The sequence below is a fragment of the Gopherus flavomarginatus genome, chromosome 5, assembly GCF_025201925.1.
Source record: "Gopherus flavomarginatus isolate rGopFla2 chromosome 5, rGopFla2.mat.asm, whole genome shotgun sequence".
Taxonomy (NCBI): Eukaryota; Metazoa; Chordata; order Testudines; family Testudinidae; genus Gopherus; species Gopherus flavomarginatus.
This window is the reverse complement of record NC_066621.1, coordinates 27,371,679-27,391,515: the sequence shown is the minus strand read 5'-3', so window position 1 is coordinate 27,391,515 and position 19,837 is coordinate 27,371,679. Positions and strand designations below refer to the sequence as shown.

The window sequence follows — 19,837 nt, the reverse complement described above, 5'->3', positions numbered from 1 at the left end:
TCTCTTTTGTGGCATACAACAAGCCAAAACCATGTCTGGCAACGAAATCCTAACTTCTTAATATTTAAGCTTTTCAAAAAAAATTGCATTCTAGCAATGAGCACTCTAATTATGATAATATAAAAAAAGGTTTTGATCAACACAGAACGGAACTCCACTTCACAGAAAAAGTGAACCCAACCTTGTAATTATGGAATTGCTACTGATTCTCCCATGAAATATAAAGATCAAATCCTTGTTTTAACTTCATCAGTTTGCACCCATGAGAGACCACAAGTGTCCTATTTTAAATATCAGGGGGTAGTCGTGTTAGTCTGTATCCACAAAAACAAGTGGAGTCCAGTGGCACCTTAAAGATGCATCTGAAGAAGTGTCTTTTTACCCACGAAAGCTTATGCCCAAATAAATCTGTTAGTCTTTAAGGTGCCACCAGATTCCTTGCCATTTTAAATATGTCACAATAGTTACGGAATGACCTTCACATTTCTTGTTGATTCAGTCACAAGCATTTGTACCTCCTACCAGACAGTCACATATCCATCATACCACTCCCCACAAGCCTTTTTATTTTAAATACATACTACATAAAAATTACAAGCAGAATTTGAAGAACAATATGAACAAGTATAGCTAGCCAATGCCCCTTTCAGGGAATCTGATACTGCACTACTTTGATGGGATGTTTGTTTAGTGCTTGAGATATCCTCAGCAGGGGTGGGGCCTTCCCACCCAAAGGAAGCTGACATGTGCTATGGGAGTTCTTAGAAGAATTATGGAGCCATTCAGGCTAGAGGCATACCCTCAGACACCTCAACTGCACGCTGTTTACAAGAGTATTTGTGGAACCAAAAACATGGCTAATAGAAAAAAACTGCATAACTGCCCTTTATCTGAGTGCAGGCTCCATCAGTTAGGCTCAGTGAACAGCACATGCCCAGGAGCAAGTCTTGATCCTCCAAGGGCTCTCCTTTGCAGAAGGCCAATGTTTACACTATACTGGAAGAGATCCAGAAAATCTCCGATGAGAACCAGGAAGAAACTTCTGCTCTTGACTCCAGGTAAATAGGATTGTATCATGACCACTAACTACTTGTACCCACACAGACTAATAAATAAAATCGAATTTCATGCTTCCAAGCATAACCAAACATCATACAGGAGTCAAAAACAATATTCACCTGTGCCCAGCAGTAGGAAACCTTTTTAGATGTATCAAGGACCTATTTCACCTTCCTCTGAAGGATCAGATATTGAACAGTTCTGAAGGCAGAATGCCAGACTAGATTGAAACTGGTACAGCGAAGCCTATGTAAGAAGTTAATCCTACTACTTACCAAGGTTAATGTAGAAGCCCACATGGAGGGTCACAGGTCCCAGATGAGCTGGATGGAAGGCAAAGATCCAAAACTACTAATACAACTGTATAAATAGCAACAAAAATGGGAGGATAAACTGACACACTCAAAAAAAAAACAACCCAATACATTTAGCAAACCCACCAATCCCTGGTTATCAACACAAAGTTGAAGCTCAATTTATTGTCATCCATGGAAAATGATTGCCAAGAACATTATTCCCAAGTACAAGAAACCCTTCAACACCAGACAAACCATTTGATAGACACTAAAGGAAACACTTTGGCAATGTTAAGTGTCTTCTACTGAAAACAACAACAGGAAAGATATCAAATTCTCACTATATGGCACAATAAGACACAGAATATAAAAGGATAGATTCTTAACATTCTCCAGAGTGGAGCTTATCATACAAGTAAAGATGTTACCACTGCTTCCAGTGAAGGAGGCCACCATTCCACACAGGAAAGAAAAATAAAATTATGCAGGGCTACTGTTTGCAGCCAAGTTCAAGATATGCTATCATGGCAAAAGCAATGAGTTTTCTAAAATAAGTAAATAGACAGTGTGATGGGTTCTTCCCCCACACGCAACCTGGAACTGGGGCAGTGCTGAGCCTTCTGTCTTATCAATCTGGGTTCCCTCTCACACTGTGGCATTGTGACAAGCAGCAAAGCCTTCCAAGCTTGCCCTCACACGAACATCCATAGGCAGAGGCCACATCCAGCTGTGTCACGAATGCTCTGGCCAGTCACTGCATGAACCAACAATAGAGAGGCTCCAGCCAAAATACCCCCAACTCCTCAGCCTAGAACCCCAGAGTTGTATCATCCTTCCCTGGTCAAAAGCCTGACCAGTATGAATTTATTACCCAATCCACCCCTCCCTCAATGTAAAGAGGACAATGCACCAGGCCTCCCAGTTCCTGAGCAAATTTCCCTTTGCACTTGAAACATCACAATGTTTTAGGTAAAAATATGAAACAGATTTATTAACTACAGAAAGGTAGATTTTAAGTGATTATAAGTAATAGCAAACAGACCAAAGATGGTTACCTAAGAAATAAAAGCACAATCTAAGTCTTATACACTAGATAGGGTGAGACACTGATTCAATTCCTGTTAGATAGTACAAGCAGTTTGTAGCTGTTTCATACACAGGTAGGGTTTCCTTCTTTCCCGCCTGGGACCAACACTTCCCCAGTTCCAAGTCTTCGTTCTTCCAGAGGTATTTCCAAGTATTGAGTTGAGGGGAAAGTGAGGCCCATTGGCCCCCTTTTATAGCTTCTTTCATATGGTGGGAACACCTTTGTCCCAGCCCAGTTTGTGGAAAAATACAGATACCAAAATGGAGTTCAGTATCATGTGATCTAGTCACATGCCCTTGCATATGTCGATGAGTCATGGCAGCCATTATCCACAGGCTGATTGAAACATCCCCAGAACAGTTCATCAGGGGAAGATAAGTTTGCCCAAGGCACACTGTTTTGGTGATGGGCCATCCAACCCGAATAGGCCATTCACAACGTGCTGTCAGACTATATGCGTTACCCAGGTGCAAGCACATTTGAAATAAAAATACACAGTTAATATTTACAACTCCAGATACAAAAATGATACAGTCACACAAATAGGATAATCATATTTGGCAAACCATAAATTTTCGTTACACACCTCACATGACATATCTTGTACAGGATGCATCATAATTAAGGCTACGATTTGGTCACAGAGGTCGTGGAAGTCACAGAATCTGACTTCCACAGAGCTTCATGACTTCAGCCCGCAGCAACTGGGAGTGGCAGGGGGCCCCCAGAACTCCCCAGCTGCTACCGGTGCAGGGTTTCCCCCACAGTTCCCTACCCGCCGCCAATGCGGGGGGAATCTCCCAAAGTTCCCCAGTCTCTGCGGGCAGCGGGGGATCCCAGGCAGCTCCTCAACCACTGCCGGTGGGGGAATCCCCCGGAGCTCCCCAGCCCCCACAGGAGATCTGCCCCCCCCCCCCGCACAGTTCCCTCATCTGGGGAGGAATCCCCCAGAGCTCTCCAGTCCCAGGGCAGTGGGAGTCTCCTGCAGCTCCCCAGCTGCCATGGGTGGGGATCCCTCCCAGCCAAGGGGCAGGGCAGGGCGCTGGACACTCCTCCCTCCCCATTTTTGTCATGCACATTTTTAGTAAGTCAGGGACAGGTCACGGCTTCTGTGAATTTTTGTTAATTGCCCATGACCTCACCGTGATTTTACTAACCATGTCCATGACAAATTTTTAGCCTTAATCATAATCACGTCATAATCATATCATAAATCATATTACTATGGTGAATATGGGGTATGGAGTGTCACAGACAGATCTACCTCTCCGTTTTATACTGCTGTCCATCAAGTGCCTTCCATGCAAATTTGATGGATAGAGTTTTATCAGTCTGCTTTCTACATTCACTGGGAATGCAGTGCAGAACAGGCTTCTCAGAGGGTACATATTTCTGTGCTATTGCCTCCTTTTCCCTAGTCATTATGTGATTAGCAAGGACTATTCAGCTTTAAAGTTGCTATTATAATTTTTCTGCTGCAGTACCTGATGGACTAACGCACGGCAGTGGTCTCACCTTAGTCCCCGCACTGAACCCGAGCCATTTGCTTCGAAACAGCTTCAACCCCATACCAAACACCCAGCCAGTGCTATAGCTCCATGTAAGAGAGTGGAAGTAAAGAAGCCAAATGTGCGAAGCCTGAGATTCCACCTCCTTCATGACTGCAGTAACCCAAAGAGTGAATGGAATCCAGCCTGCTGAGTGCGGGCATCAGCTCTTCTCCCAAACTTTGGCCAGGTAAGACAGACAAAGAATAATCTGGATGGATAAAAATCAATGGTGGTTTGTTCATTTTTTAAAACAAAAAATTGGATTTTTGATAAAATGCTTTTTGAGGAAAAAAACCTCTCTGAATATAGTTTTAATTAAGATACATTATAGCGTAAAGATATCTCATCATGGAACAGGGATTATACATTCTAATTCTATAGCATGAGACCATATATTCATGTAATATTTAAGAAAAAAGTTCTGTAAATGAGTTCCAATAATTCATGGATTAGAGACTCAATCTTATGGGGTTCCACAGGCTTCTGTATAGATTATTTAGGTTAATCTTTCTATCTACCCAATGGGACTCAGTGCTCAGTCTAGAAGATACCATCAGAGATGCTCAGTTTTGCAGTTCTCAAACTGTGGATTTGTGTCTCCAGAGATATCATGCTTGTTAGCAGCAAAAACATTTTTAAATGAATAAATAAAGGTGATAAATAACAGACCTCAATCCTATTGTCTCTCTGCAAATTTGAGTACAGAGTCCATCCCTTACTTCTCTCTTAAAGTTTCAAAATGTTTAATGAATAGAAGATTGTTGAGGGCAGCATAGATCTGGAAAAGGAGAAGAAGTCGGGAGATAAACGTGAGAAGGGAGGGACAGGCAGTAGAAGCAAAAGTTAAACTGTTTGAGGAGCATTTTCCAGATGTCTTGAGGTCTTTCTGAGTGTAGCCTTCATTGATTTGAGATCTACCATACCATACTCTCACTAGAAGGGAAAACCTATAAAGGCAGCAGGCCGTAAAAGAGACCCAGTTTGGGAATATTTTAATGAAGTTCCTCTACCTGTGGGTAAGACAGGCATTCGTGCAAAATGCCAATAGTGCAACAAAGAAATGCAAGGCCCAAATGTTGCCCAAATGAAACAGCATGAGAAGTGTTCCTTCTCAGGAGGAAGCTGCGTTGAAGATGATGAAAGGAACATGTCTGAACATGCAGGATCTTCGGGTTGGTAAACTTTTTTATTTCATACTTCTTTCTTAAGGACTGCCTGTCCTCCTTCTGTACTATTCTTGAATTCTCATGTTTGCACAAAAAATATAGTTGTTACTCTATGGTAGTATCATTTTAGATGCAGTTGTGATAAAAAATAAATAGCTGAAATAGGCAGATCTTCCTTTTACAATTTCACCTTTAAAGTAGTACTGAGTGTCAGTGAATGTAATGAGTAATACTAAATGAGCAGTATGGTAATAATAACAACTAAATAACTGCATTGACTTATTTTGTTTAGGTGAAGACTATCCACCTTCAAGATCACCAGCATTTTCTGTAATTTCACAGTTAGCTGCCAAAGACGGTGTTTCAGTCACATCATGTATGTGACAGAGCCACAGTATATCTATCACCTGTAGCAAAAAGAAAAAAAAAATCATCATCCAGAAAAAAGCTCAGATAAGTTTGTGATAAGAACCAGCAGATTACAAAAAGAGGTAATTGATGAAAACATTGCCCGGACTGTTTATGCAACAAACTCTCCTTTCCCTATGATTGAAAACCCATACTTCATTAATATGATTCAGTCATCAAGACCAGGATACAATCAACTCAACAGAGCAGATATCACAGGCAAATTGCTGGATAAAGTGTATGAAAGAGAAACTGAGCAGTGTGCAAAAGGTTGAGAGGATAAAATTGTTAACCTGTGTCTTGATGGGTGGAGCAATGTCCACAATTATCCTGTTGTATGTGCTTGCGTGATAATAGAAGAAGAGAATGTTTTCCTTCCAGAAACAAATGATACATCAGGAAATGCACACATAGCAGTAAAAGCTATAAAAAGCTGTGAAAAAAAAAAATCAAATGTCTAGTATGCAGCTTGGTCACAGACAATGCTGCAAATGTATCCAAGATGAGAAGAAATTTAGAAGAGAGTCCCAAGCTAACAATATATGGTTGCAGCGCTCATTTGATGCACCTCCTAGCCAAAGACTTCAGTGTCCCGAAATAAAGGCTAATGTTGTTGAAATTGCAAAATACTTCCGTAACAACCACTTTTCAGCAGCTGCTCTGAAAAAAGTGGGATGAACCAAGCTAACTCTCCCACAAGGCGTGTGATGGAACTCAGTAGTGGACTGTTTTGAGCACTATATCAAGAACAGGCCTAACCTGATGACAGTTTGTGAACAAAAATCATGAAAAAATAGATGTCACAGCCAAAGTTCTCAACATTGGGCTTAAGAGAAATGTTGAACACATACTGAGTACCCTGAAGCCTATTTCTGTAGCCTTGAACAAAATGCAGGGCAATTGCTGTTATTGCTGATGCTATAGAAGTTTGGAAGGAACTGAGTGAGATCTTACAAGCATTAAAAAAACGAATGGGACAAGCACTATCTCCAGCTCATTTTCCTGCAAATATTCTCAATACTCGGTACCAGGGTCAGATCTTAACAGCTGAAGATGACATGGACATCCAGCATCCCTCCATAATGCCAACTGTAATAAACTTCAGAGCTAAGGATGAACCATTCAAGAAATATATGTTTGCTGATGATGTTTTAAAGAAAGTCACACCAGTGAACGGCTGGAAGTCACTTAAGCATGTGAATTCAGAAATTGTTGAAGTGATACTCTCACTTTTAACAGCAGTAGCTTCTTCTGACGGTGTAGAAAGAATATTTTCTTCCTTTGGACTAATTCATTCCAAACTGAGAAATTGTTTGGGACCTGAAAAAGCAGGAAAGCTTGTTTTTCTTTACCAGATTAACACACAAAAATGAAGGTGAAGATCACTGAGTTAAATGCAGAAGCCAATATTTTGGGTTTCTCATGTTGACCTGGCTGATATAGTCGTTTAATTCGTTGGGTTTTTTTAAATATTTCATTTAACTATTTTAGTTAAAAACAATTTTAACAACAAGAAACCTGGTTTTAAAAAACTTGAATGTTTAAATTCAAAAATTCATATGCTCGTTCTGTTAAAATATTATATGTTTGCTGTTGAAGAAAAAAATGCAGAATATATAATGTTATTTAGTTAAATAAAACAATTTAAATGTCTGTCTGGTGATGTTCTCCTCCTAATATAGCATGGCAAGAAAATCCTCCAAATATTAATGAATTGGAGAACTTGTTTACACTGGCAATTTACAAAACTGCAACTTTCTCGCTCAGGGGTGTGAAAAAACATCCCGAGCGCAGCAAGTTTCAGCGCCGTAAAGTGCCAGTGTAGACACTGCACCAGCGCCGGGAGTTATGCCCCTCGTGGAGGTGGGCTTTTTAGAGCTCTGCCGTGACCACACAAGCCATGTTAAAGCGCTGCCACGGAGATAGTTCACCTCTCAATGACTTCATAATATCTGCTTCAATTACCTTTCATAGAATCACTGAATATTAGGGTTGGAAGAGACCTCACAAGGTCACCTAGTCCAATTCACTGCTCAAAGCAGGATCAATCCCCAACTAAATCATCCCAGCCAGGGTTTTTCAAGCCTGACCTTAAAAATCTCTAAGGAAGGAGATTCCATCACCTCCCTAGGTAACCCATTCCAGCGCTTCACCATCCTTCTAGTGAAAAAATGTTTCCTAATATCCATCCTAAAACTCCTCCACTGCAACTTGAGACCATTACTCCTAATGACTTAGAGTCACCCTTTTAACAGAAAGGGCTTCACAACCTTAACTAAAGTGGAGCTGGTGCCCCCCTATAATATCACCGTTTGAACTTAAGTTATTATATTAAACAGAGATTTTGCTTTGAGCAAATAGTAAAGTGGATCAAAATTAAAAGCTCTCATGAGTAATATTCTTGCAGAGAATTTAGTTTTCTGTCTCCACCCCACAAATAGTGGGCAGATGAGGGATGCAAGAAGCTTGGGTTCTTAGTTACATAAAAAGTTCTGCCCATTAAGTGATAGTAGCTGTGCTTTACTGATTTGCAATAATTCCAACAGATAAAAAGTTAATCATTGACAAACACTTTATGCTTGTGAAATGGTTTACAAGTAATGTATATAGAAAAAAAATTGGCTACATAAAGGCTTTCTTCTCACCCTGAAAGAATTAAAGCAACAATTAAAGTGAAATTTAAACGAGGACTATGTGGAAATTCACAGAGAGTTAAATATATTGAAAACCAGAGGAGCCATTGGGGGTATGATAGTGTTCATATTGCAGGGTAAGAAGAAACCCATTACCAATATTCTGCATAACACTCACTAGAATATTTAAGCTGTCATCCCTTGCAGGATGAAATTTTATTAAAAGTTAGTTCCCTGTAGGGCAGTGGTTCTCAACAAGGGGTCCAGGGCCCACTTGGGGACCCCAAGCAAGTTTCAGGAGGTCCACCAAGCAGAGCAAGCATTAGACTTGCTGTGGCCCAGGGCAAAAAGCTGACCCTGCACCACACAGAGCTGAAACCTGGGGTTCCAAACTCTGCCACCCAGGGCCGAAGCCTGAGCAACTTAGCTTTACAGGGCCTCCTGTGGCATGGGGCCCCAGGCAACTGCCTTGCTTGCTACCTCCAATGCTGGCCCTGCCTTTTATATGCAGAAAAAAAACTGTTTTTGTGGCACAGGTGGGGCGTGGAGTTTTTATAGCAGGTGGGGGGTGAGGGGGCTCAGAAAGAATAAGGTTGAGAACCCCTGCTGCAGGGTGTACAAACTACCATAGGATCCACTGGAGCAACTACTGTGTGGGACTTGCCAGCAAACCCACCAGAGAAAGGGAAGATAACCTCTCCATGGGACGCATTTACTTGGGTGAGCTCAGAAATTCAACTCATGGCTATATCGCACAGCTTCTCCAGTAAAGCAAGACAATCCCAGACTGAGCAGAGGACCACGTGCATGTCCTTGGCACAAAAGGAGATTTGGTGCACTAGAAATGTTTTGAATAATCTGTCTGTGCTCAAGCAGTCCTCAGTGGAAAACATTCAATTCCATACAAATATTTAAGGGGCATATAATACATTTGCTGCCCAGTAGGTGGGTGCACTATTCCCACAGGGGCACCAAAGACTGAGCTACCCTAAACAAAAAAGTATTACAAAAAACTATGGCTTTAAATTTAAAAAACCATTTGCAGGCAGCCATTTGAACAGCAGAGAACAAGTCCATACGCTCAGATCTGGGTAAACTGGTTCCGACTATTAATGGCTTCTCCCACTGTTAAGAGAGAGAGAGAGAGAGAGAGAGAGAGAGAGAGAGAGACACAAACATGAAAGAGGTTTGAGTGCTGTTCATCCTACTGCATTTCAAAATTCATTTCCTTAAATTTGCAAGCTATCTAAAATCCCTGTTTTCAGTAATAGTACTAGACACTATGGAATAAATTTTTCCTGAATTCAAGGATATATTCATAGGGCTGGTCTACACTACACACCACCACACCATAAGGCAGCTTACATCAACTTAATTATGTCTACACTACAGCCTTCCTCCTGCCGATGTAAGTGCTCTACTACACCAACTTCATATGTCCTGAGCCTCTCCTGGAGGTGAAGTTATGTTGGTGTAGTTAAGGTGATACAGTGTATGTGTAGACACAGGAGCCATGAAATTGACAAGAAAGCCAGGCAGCTAGAGCTCATCTGCCCCCCTGCTTCCCTGGAGAGCTAGACCCCACTCCCAGCAGGGAGCTGGGGCAAGAATGAACCCTGCTCTAAGAGCAGGGCTGGGGCGAGAAGCTCAGGCAGCTGCACCCTACTGGCCCCTGAGCCATGAAATTGACATGGCTATCTGGTGGGGAGTGGGTGGGGGCTGAGAAGCCCTAGGAGGCTGAGGCTTCCCTCCACCTTCCCAACTGGCAATAGGGAGGTGAGAAGCCATGGGCATCTCCCTGACCTCCCAGTCCTGGTGAGGATGCGCACCAACAACCCAAGGAGGGAAGCGTGGACATGCACCTCCACAGTAATACTGCAGTGGCTGTAAGTCGACCTTACACAGGTTGACTTAGCTTTCTAGTGTAGATATATCCATAGTAACATAAAGCCTACTCTGTATGCACATGTACCAAAGCAGTTCTGTCAGAAAACTGTGGGGCCATGAACACACTAAACTACTGAAGCACAAATTATGCAACAAAACAATGCCATGCAATCTCTGTATCTGCAACAGATTCTTTGCTTGGTATAGACAGGCCCCAAGTTATAGCTTGGGAATGCTAGCAGAGTTCTAAAGCACCAAACCGTAAAGTTCAGATGAACATTACAACCTCAGGAAAATAGGATATTGAAAGAACATTTACAAGACTCTCGAACACAATACTCTAACCTGGGATATATAATCCAAAATTCAATTCTTGAAAGGTTTATGCGTATCAGTTATACACTACATTTACAGACGATTATGCAGGTCAGCTCCTGCAACAAGTGATCTGATGTAAATTTAAAAGCAATATAAAGTGTCACAAATAAAACAGCACTGACAGGGTCTTCTAATATATCCTCCTGTTCCAAAAAACAATCCGAAATTGATTACAGTTAAGTTTGCTGAAGTACAAAACCCACCAAGGCAAAAGCAAGGAAATCTCCTGTAAAAGTAATGATTTTTTGCACATCTGAACACCCTATAGATCACAATGGCCAATAACTCACGGACTCCAATGCCACCAGAAACCACCATACATACATAACATAAAAATCTGTGCAGATACCACAGTTCTCTAAATTATAAAAATGCAGAACTATCATGCCAATCTTGATTCACAAGGTCATTTCCTGAATTATTATACATGACATTGGCATTAGAATAAGTAAACAGAATATGGTGAACGCATTTTTACCCTCTTATAATTCAAGGTGTGAGATATTTTCTGGAAGAGGTGTAGTATGTGCGCCAGAGTCCATGGTCACTTCCACAGAGATTCTGCTCTAAGCACTTTTCTAGCAGAGACCATCTCCAGCATAGCTATGGCAATGCAGCTGTACCGCTGTAGCGTAGACACTTCCTACATCAACAGAAGAGGTTTTTCCATCAGTGAAGTTAATTCACCTCTCCAGGAGGTTGTAGCTAGGTCAAATAAATAATTCTTCCGTCGCCCTAGCTACATCTATGCTGGGGGTTAGATCAATCTAACTACATTGCACATAGTGTGAAATTTTTCACAGCCCTAGCAACAAAGCTAGATTGATCTAATTTTTAAGTGCCGAACAGGTCTAATTCAGAATCCCAGCATATCTGAACTCTGAGGAAGTGGCAATAGAAGGAGCACATTGGGATCCATACAGACAAAATATCTTGAAGAACTACAATTATCATTCTTTCTTCTTTGAGTCTTTGGCTGTGCGGTTCCCTCTTATGACTAGTTTGCAAATCCCAGATTAATACAAAGGTCTGAGAAATCCTACCCAGCTAAATAAAGATTGAAGAACAGGTCTCACATTCAGCATCTGATCTAGACACCAAATCTAGGCCACAAAGCTTGGTAAAGGTATGGGCTAAGCTTGAAGTGGCTGCCCTGATACAGGAATAGTTGTCAGGTATGCTGAAAAGGTTGCCTGGGCTCTAACTGAGTGCCCTGATGCTTGAAGGAAGGAGCATATATGTTGCTAGTTGATAAATTGTCATCTGCTATGTGCTCCACTTGAGTTTGAGCGTGAATTGGGAAAAACAGGGAGGTTGATAGTTTTGTTTAAAGTAAAATAGGACACTACCTTGGTGAGGAATTCAGTACCACCTTATCCTTGCGGAAGACAATAAGGCTGGGGGGGAGAGAAGGGGAGGATGTCTGTCATTAGTGCTTAAGGCCTTGGCTACACTGGTGCTTTACAGCGCTGCAACTTTTTCGCTTAGGGGTGTGAAAAAAACACCCCCCTGAGCACTGCAAGATACAGCGCTGTAAAGCGCCAGTGTAAACAGTGCCGCAGCGCTGGGAGCGCGGCTCCCAGCATTGCAAGCTAAACCCCATGAGGAGCCGGAGTACATGCAGAGCTGGGAGAGCTCTCTCCCAGCGCTGGCGCTGCGACTACACTCACCACTTCAAAGTGCTCCCGCAGCAGCGCTCCCGCTGCAGCGCTTTGAAGTTGAGTGTAGCCATACCATTAGTCTCACTAACTCTCTTGGCTGAGGCAATAGCCACCAGTAACACAGTTTTGAATGCGAGATGGTGAGGAAAGCACATAGATAAGGGGTGTAAAGATGGATTCCATAAGGTCCATTAGAAATACACAAGTTCTCCATAGACATCTGTAGAGCCAAAAGAGAGTTCCCACAGCATTAGGTACACTGGCCTCTACCACTGGAGCTAAGGGAAGTGCTCTGTAAACGGATAGGTAGAGAAGAACCTTTATATTCCTTCAGACAGTCAATAAAGGACAACACGCTCACAGAAACACATACTATGTTACCCTGTGCCCACTAAAATCAATGATTGCCAGTGAAATCAATAGAAGTAGGACTGACCACAAAGGTATCCACAACAGGAACAATTAATAAATCTGGTTAACTACAATCCTACACCATCACCCCCAATACTGCCAGTGCATGGAGTTTAAAGGAGATTAAGTTATACAGAGAATATCAAGGAATAGCAACAAGATATTTATGATAATGAAAGAGAAACAACAGTAAAGTCAAATGTTCTTCTTTGCCTTCAAAGTCAATTGGCAATTTTCCAAGCAAACTCTCTGGTTCCAAAATCAACTATGGAAAAGCTGATGTATATCAATAGAGTAATGCTTTGGAAAAAGTTATGTTTATACTTGACATTGATTGCACCTATATAAGTATTTAATTCCAATACTGCTAGGGGGCTTACTCCTTCACCCTCCTACTTCCCTGGTCCTTCTCGCATGAACAGAGAGCAACAATACCCAAAGTCCAAAGGCGCAAACAATTTGATGTTTATTGGGGTGAACTTTCAGCAAGCATGATTCCAGTTTCCTTCCTTAGTGTCCCCCTTCCCAGCTCTGACACCACAGAGCCTTGTCTGTGTCCCTGTTTCTGTTCCTATTTCCCCCTTTAGTAAAACATGATCCCAATTTCCACCCCCCCACTTCCTGATTGACTGCAGACTATATAGTAAAACTTGAATTCTGCTCAGCTATACCTTAACCAATCATTTTACTGAAATTTAACTAACCAATCCTAACATATTGTGACATGGTTATTTAACCAATTATATTCCACCACCTTCATTGGTTTACAACCAACAAAATTAATTATACAGCAGACAGACACAATTACAGAACCAGACAGAAACCATGCAAATAAACATACAAAACAATACAGAAGTGAGAATTTTACAATTACATCTATACAGACATAAGGGTTTTCCAGCTGTGTCTATTGATAAGTGAGTTCTTGCCAGATAGGATGCTATCTTCGCGGCTCTTCCCTTTCTCTGGAGGTGATAGAAATATCAGGGCAGGATTGTATTCCCAATAGCACCTTATTTCAATGTGACTAGTTTGGAATGTGAGGATGTGACCATACACTTCCCAGCTTATGGCTGCCTAACTACATCTTAGCTGAAGGCCTTAGCCTGTCACAGTAAGAGAACGCCATTACACAGACAGTGATCTTTGATTCTTTCTTCTATACCTCCATAACTAGCTAAGTGATAAGAATATACCCAAACGGTATAAGTATAGGCCTTTGCAGACAGGCCTGAATATCTATATCCTAACACTCCACCCCCTTTTTTTTCCTTTTGGGATCCTCCTGCCCAGGTATCCTGGAAAAGCATAGGACATATGGCAACACATTTCCTGATAGGGCCAGGCATCAAGGTGGAAGGTGTCGATATTCCATTTGTCCCACTGCTCCTTGTGTAGTATAGTGCCCTGCACCTTCTCTCGTACGGGCATGCCACACCTACTGCAATTAGTGTCCCAGACTTCCCATTATATTGGGCCCGAGAAGGTTGGGTCCGGGTTGTCTTGCACACTGTGGGGTGGAGAGGGTGTACTACATTACTTATAGGTTATCTCCATATGCAACGTAACACAAGTACAGTAAACAATATACAATGCACAGAAACATCGAGTCCTGACCACTGCAGTATGGTCCAATTTCTGAGCCACCACCAAAGCACTGCCTCGCCTCCTTCGACAGGGTCAAGATTTTAATGTGTCCAGTTGCTGGCAGTTGCAACAAGCTGCCGCTGCAGGTTTTGCATGCTTTTGTCTATATTATAAATCCATTGAATGTTTACAGAGAAATGGGTTATTGTGCAAACCAACTTAACCACTTGGTATGGAATCAGGCAGTATGCCTTTGTTTGATTATTCACAGCAATAAGATGTATAGATTAGTTCTGCACTGAAGCCTAAGACCTTGGTCCAACAGACAAACACTTTTTATATTAAAGACTAACAGATTAATTTGAGCATAAGCTTTTTTGGGTAAAAACTCACTTCTTCAGACACATGGAGTGAAAATTACAGAACAGGCCTAAATTGCCACTGAGGGCGGGGGGGCATACAGACTAACAGGGCTACCCCTCTGATACATTTTATATTATTTTATTTTTAAACATTACATGAAAGTCGCAAGTGGAAAATCCAGTCTAGTAAGAAAAATACAAGGAAAACCATAAGAGCTATACTTTCTTTTTCGTAATTTCATTACTCCTAGTTTACACCCCATCAGACAATGCAAGACCAAGAGTGCTAATTACACCCCTTAACTATTTAAACACTTAACATGTCTCTTCAGTTAAGCTCCACACATTTAGCTCTTTTACTATCCCCTCTTAAATTAATACTTCCAGCCCAGTTTTTTGTGTCCCAAGCCATACAGAGTTACATAAAAGAAAGAAATATGCACTTGTAGATGAGATTTGGGGGAAAAAAACATAGCTTGAAGCGATCTCCTCGGAGCAACTCAGAGAGAAAGGGAAAAACAGCAGAGCGCCCCACTTCTCAGCAGCCAGGAGGCTCTGCACAGGGGAAAAGAGCTCGGAAACTCCTTTTCCCTCCTGGCAGATGAGGATGCAGAGGGGCTGCCAGTGTCTCTGACACAGACTAGCCGGGACTTTATACAAAAGACAGAGGCTCCAGGGAGGGCCAAGGGAAAGCGCTCCATGAAGAGGGAGCAGGGAGCCTGGGCTCTCGATAGAGAGTCCCAGGGCTCGGCGTTGGGGCCCCCACCCGCCGGTCATGTCTGCCTAGGTGATGGGCGCATCCTGGACTCGGAGCCGCCTGGGCGAAGAGGGGGCTGCCGGAGGGACAGCGCTCCGGGCTCTGGACGAGCGAGGCGCTGCTGGCGGGGCCTGGCCGCGGCCCTGGTTAGCAGGGCGGAGGCAGCCCGGAGCTGGGGGCCGGCAGCCGCCTGCAGCCGTGCCGGGCGGTCGGTGCTGTAAGGCAAAGGCCCGGACTCACCCTCGGTCACCTCCAGCACCTTCACCTGCTCCTCCGCGGCCGCACGCACGCCCTGCACCGGGCACAGGATGCCGGTCAGCGTCTCCACCAGCGCCTCCTTCAGGCCCTGCGCCACCAGCCCCGCGCCCGCCATCCCGCCGCCCCTCCAGCCAGCAGGCTCCCCAGGACGGGCCGCCGCGCGCGCCCAACGCACACGCGTCACTCAACGACGGCACAAACGCGGCGCCTCCGAGGGAAGATGGGAGCCGCAAACAGCGCCCCCGCAGGCCGGCGGGGAACTGCGTGTGTGAGGCAGCGGGGCCGGAGCAAGGAGTCCTGGGGCGGGTGCAATCGGCACTCGGCCCCGGGTGCGGTCTGTGCGCCTGTGCAGGATGGGCCCTGTGAGCGCTGCCCGCAGGGGCCTCACCTCAGCTGTGCAGCCCTCACTTTCTTAAAACCTTATTTTTCTTACATGTCATATTTTAATATTTTAAAAAACAATTGAACAAATAGAAATTGTACCACCTTGACCACCCACCCAGGTTGTCAGATCTGCTCTTTTCATCCATCCTACAAACTTCTGCCACTGACGCTAAGGGAAGAATTGGTAGCAGTAGTAGACTGTTACCCTCTGTGTGAACTTGCTACTTTTCCAAGAGGGTTTCATGGATAGTTAGCTGACAGCAGTGGAACATTAAACCCCCTACTCCAAATCATAGAGGCACTAGACCTTCTCACTAAAATGGTTGTAAGATTTTTTTTTTTTTAACGATGGGCAAAACTATGTATTTTTCCCTAACCTCATTCTCAGAAGCAGATGAACTGGATCCTTCAGAAATTCTTATCTTGATGTATACACCTGGCTGGCAAAGAACATTTCAGCCCAATCTGTTAAAATGAACAAAGTTATTAAAAAATTGAAAAAGGATCTTAAAATGTGCAGTGTTGGGCAACCTTAGCTAACCACAGTGCTACTATAACCCATGTGCCTAATAAAGAGATAATCCTTTAAGAAACCCATTGGGGGAGGTAGGAGAGAGCTGTGTCTGGGTCATTGTTGCTGGGCAGATTAAGCACTCAACATCCAGAAGCTTATGGAACTGGGTGTGGTAGTTTTGGGTCTGCTCCAGTAGGTTCCCTGTTGCTGGAGTCAGACTCCATGAAGTTGAGCAGTCAGGGCAGCTGCTTTGCAGAAGGCCACCTGCCCTGTGTGAGTCTGAAAAACTGAGCCCAGGAGCAGGAAGTATTTTGCAACAGGTTGGTGATATTGTTAAACCAGGGAAGTATGGGCAATGCTAATTATACCAAGGGGAAATTGGAAGGGGGAAAATAACTTCTATTTTAATTGTATGCTTTGAATGTTGTTTTGATTTTAGCCAAAATGTTCTAGTTAAATGGTCTCAACTAGTCACCAACTTTTCTTTAAATGTAGTAATGTGGAAGGAGTCATTTCTATTTTGCTATTCTCAGTTTTGTATTTTCTTGTAATAGGGTTTTCTTTAAATCTGTACACATAACTGGTTGATTGGTTAATCTGTTATCTGACTGGCTAGTAGGGATTTCAGCAGAGGAAAAGTCTGCATGGATTCCAACTGATGATTCCTACAAGCAAGTGAAGGAAAGATGTTGTTTGAGACTCAGCAGACTGTATAGATCTTGGTGATCAAAGACTCAGGCTTAGTCTACACTATGCATTTAAACCGATTTTAGCAGCGTTAAACCAATTTAACGCTGTACCCTTCCGCATTACGAGGCCCTTTATATCGATATAAAGGGCTCTTTAAATCGGTTTCTGTACTTCTCCCCGATGAAAGGAGTAGCGCTAAAATCGGTATTACCATATCGGATTAGGGTTAGTGTGGCCGCAAATCGACTGTATTGGCCTCCGGGCGGTATCCCACAGTGCACCACTGTGACCGCTCTGGACAGAAATCTCAACTCGGATGCAGTGGCCAGGTAAACAGGAAAAGCCCCGTGAAATTTTGATTTTCATTTCCTGTTTGCCCAGCGTGGAGCTCTGATCAGCATGGGTGGCAATGCAGTCCCAAATCCAAAAAGAGCTCCAGCATGGACCGTACGGGAGATACTGGATCTGATTGCTGTATGGGGAAACAAATCTGTTCTATCAGAGCTCCGTTACAGAAGATGAAATGCCAAAGCATTTGAAAAAAAAATTTACAGGCTACACAGTGCTGCGTGACAAGCGTAACGGGAAGCCAGAGACTCAAATGGATGCTCATGGAGGGAGGGAGGGGGTACTGAGGACTCCAGCTATCCCACAGTCCCCAGCAGTCTCCGAAAAGTATTTGCATTCTTGGCTGAGCTCCCAATGCCTGTAAGTTCAAATACATTGTCCAGCGTGGTTCAGGGTATAGCTCATCAATTTACTTGGGTAAAAATAGGAATGATTCCTGGTCATTCCCAGTAGATAGGACAGAACGGCTGGTAACCGTCCTCATCATAGCAACTGGGGGCTGAGCTCCATCAGCTCCCTCCCTTTCCTGTGTAAAGAAAAGATTCTGTACTGCCTGGACTATCATAGCAGCGGCATGCTGGGCTCCTCTCCTCCGCACTGCTTAATGTCCTGCCTGGACTGTCATAGCACCGGGAGGCTGTCTCCCCCTCATTTTATCTCACTAACAAGTCACGGTTTGTTATTCCTGCATTCTTTATAACTTCATGACACAAATGGTGGGGACACTGCCACGGTAGCCCAGGAAGGTTGGGGGAGGAGGGAAGCAACGGGTGGGGTTGTTGCAGGGGCACCCCCCGAGAGTGGTATCTAGCTCATCATTTCTGCGGGATCTGACACGGAGCAGCTGTGCTTTCTGATACACAGGTTCTCTAGTACACATGCCCCATATTCTAGGCAGGACTGACTATTTTTAGAAACCATAAAGGAGGGATTGACTCAGGGAGTCATTCCCAGTTTTGCTTTTGCGCCCCCGGCCGATCTCAGCCAGGGGCACCCATGATAGCGGCAGACAGCAGAGAAGGACAGATAACCATCATCTCATTGCCAAATTACACTGGCAGCAGACGGTACAGAACGACTGGTAACCATCTCTGCTATCATGCAAAAGCAAATGAATGCTGCTGTGTAGCGCTGGAGTATCGCCTCTGTCCACGGCATTCAGTACGCATACGGTGACTGTAAAAAAAAAGGCTGAATGGGCTCCATGGTTGCCGTGCTATGGCGTCTGCCAGGGCAATCCAGGGAAAAAAGGCGCGAAATGATTGTCTTCCGTTGCTTTCCCGGAGGAAGGAATAACTGACGACATTTACCCAGAACCACCCGCGACAATGATTTTTGCCCCATCAGCCACTGGGCTCTCAACCCAGAATTCTAAGGGGCGGGGGAGACTGCGGGAACTATGGGATACCTACGGAATAGCTACCCACAGTGCAACGTTCTGGAAATCGATTCAATGCTCTGGAAATCAATGCTAGCCATGGACGCACACTGCCGAATTAATGTGCTTAGTGTGGCCGCGTGCACTCGACTTTATACAATCTGTTTTATAAAACCGGTTTATGTAAAATCAGAATTATCCCGTAGTGTAGACGTACCCTCTAACTGAGACTTAGGTGAACAAAACCTAAGCTTTTGGGAATTCTTAGTTTCTTTTCACTGTATTTCTTTCTGTGGGGACTGAACGATTCAGATTTTAATTCACTTTATTTATGTTTATGTATAACTGTGTGAAGGTAATGTCTGTGGATTATAAAAAAGCCCATGTCATGCTGTAAAAATTATAAAATCTTATGATAAAGAAACAAATAATCTAAAGTTTATTTAATTAAATTCATTTCTTTAGTTCCTTTTGGGACTTGAATGGGGGGAGGCTGACCCTGTGCAATCCTTGCTGAAAATCCTTAGGGTACGTCTACACTACAGGATTATTCCGATTTTACAGAAACCAGTTTTTGGAAACAGATTGTATAAAGTCGAGTGCACACGGTCACACTAAGCACATTAATTCGGTGGTGTGCATCCACGTACCGAGGCTAGCGTCGATTTCTAGAGCGTTGCACTGTGGGTAGCTATCCCATAGTTCCCACAGTCTCCCCTGCTCATTGGAATTCTGGGTTGAGATCCCAAAGCATGATGGGGCCAAAAATTTGTCACGGGTGGTTATGGGTAAATGTCATCAGTCAATCCTCCCTCTGTGAAAGCAACAGCAGACAATCATTTTGCGCCCTTTTCCCTGGATTGCCCGGGCAGACGCCATAGCACACAACCATAGAGCCCGTTCAGCCTTTTTTCACTGTCCCCGTATGTCTACTGGATGCTGCTAACAGACGCAGTACTGCAGCGCTACACAGCAGCATCCCCCTGCCTCTTGCAAGTTAGCAAAGACGGTTACCAGTCCTAC

At 43.6% G+C, this 19,837-nt stretch overlaps 1 protein-coding gene across 2 annotated transcripts in view; it reads right to left on the bottom strand.

Annotated features, from left to right (window-relative positions):
* IPO9 (importin 9) overlaps positions 1–15,639 on the bottom strand; it is a 194,781-nt gene extending 179,142 nt beyond the window's left edge. For both annotated transcript variants that reach the window (XM_050956106.1, XM_050956107.1), the window contains exon 1: positions 15,483–15,639. In XM_050956106.1, the coding sequence (XP_050812063.1) occupies positions 15,483–15,615 (133 nt within the window). In that variant the 5' untranslated portion in view covers positions 15,616–15,639. The remainder of the gene's footprint in view (positions 1–15,482) is intronic.
* Positions 15,640–19,837: the final 4,198 nt, after the last annotated feature.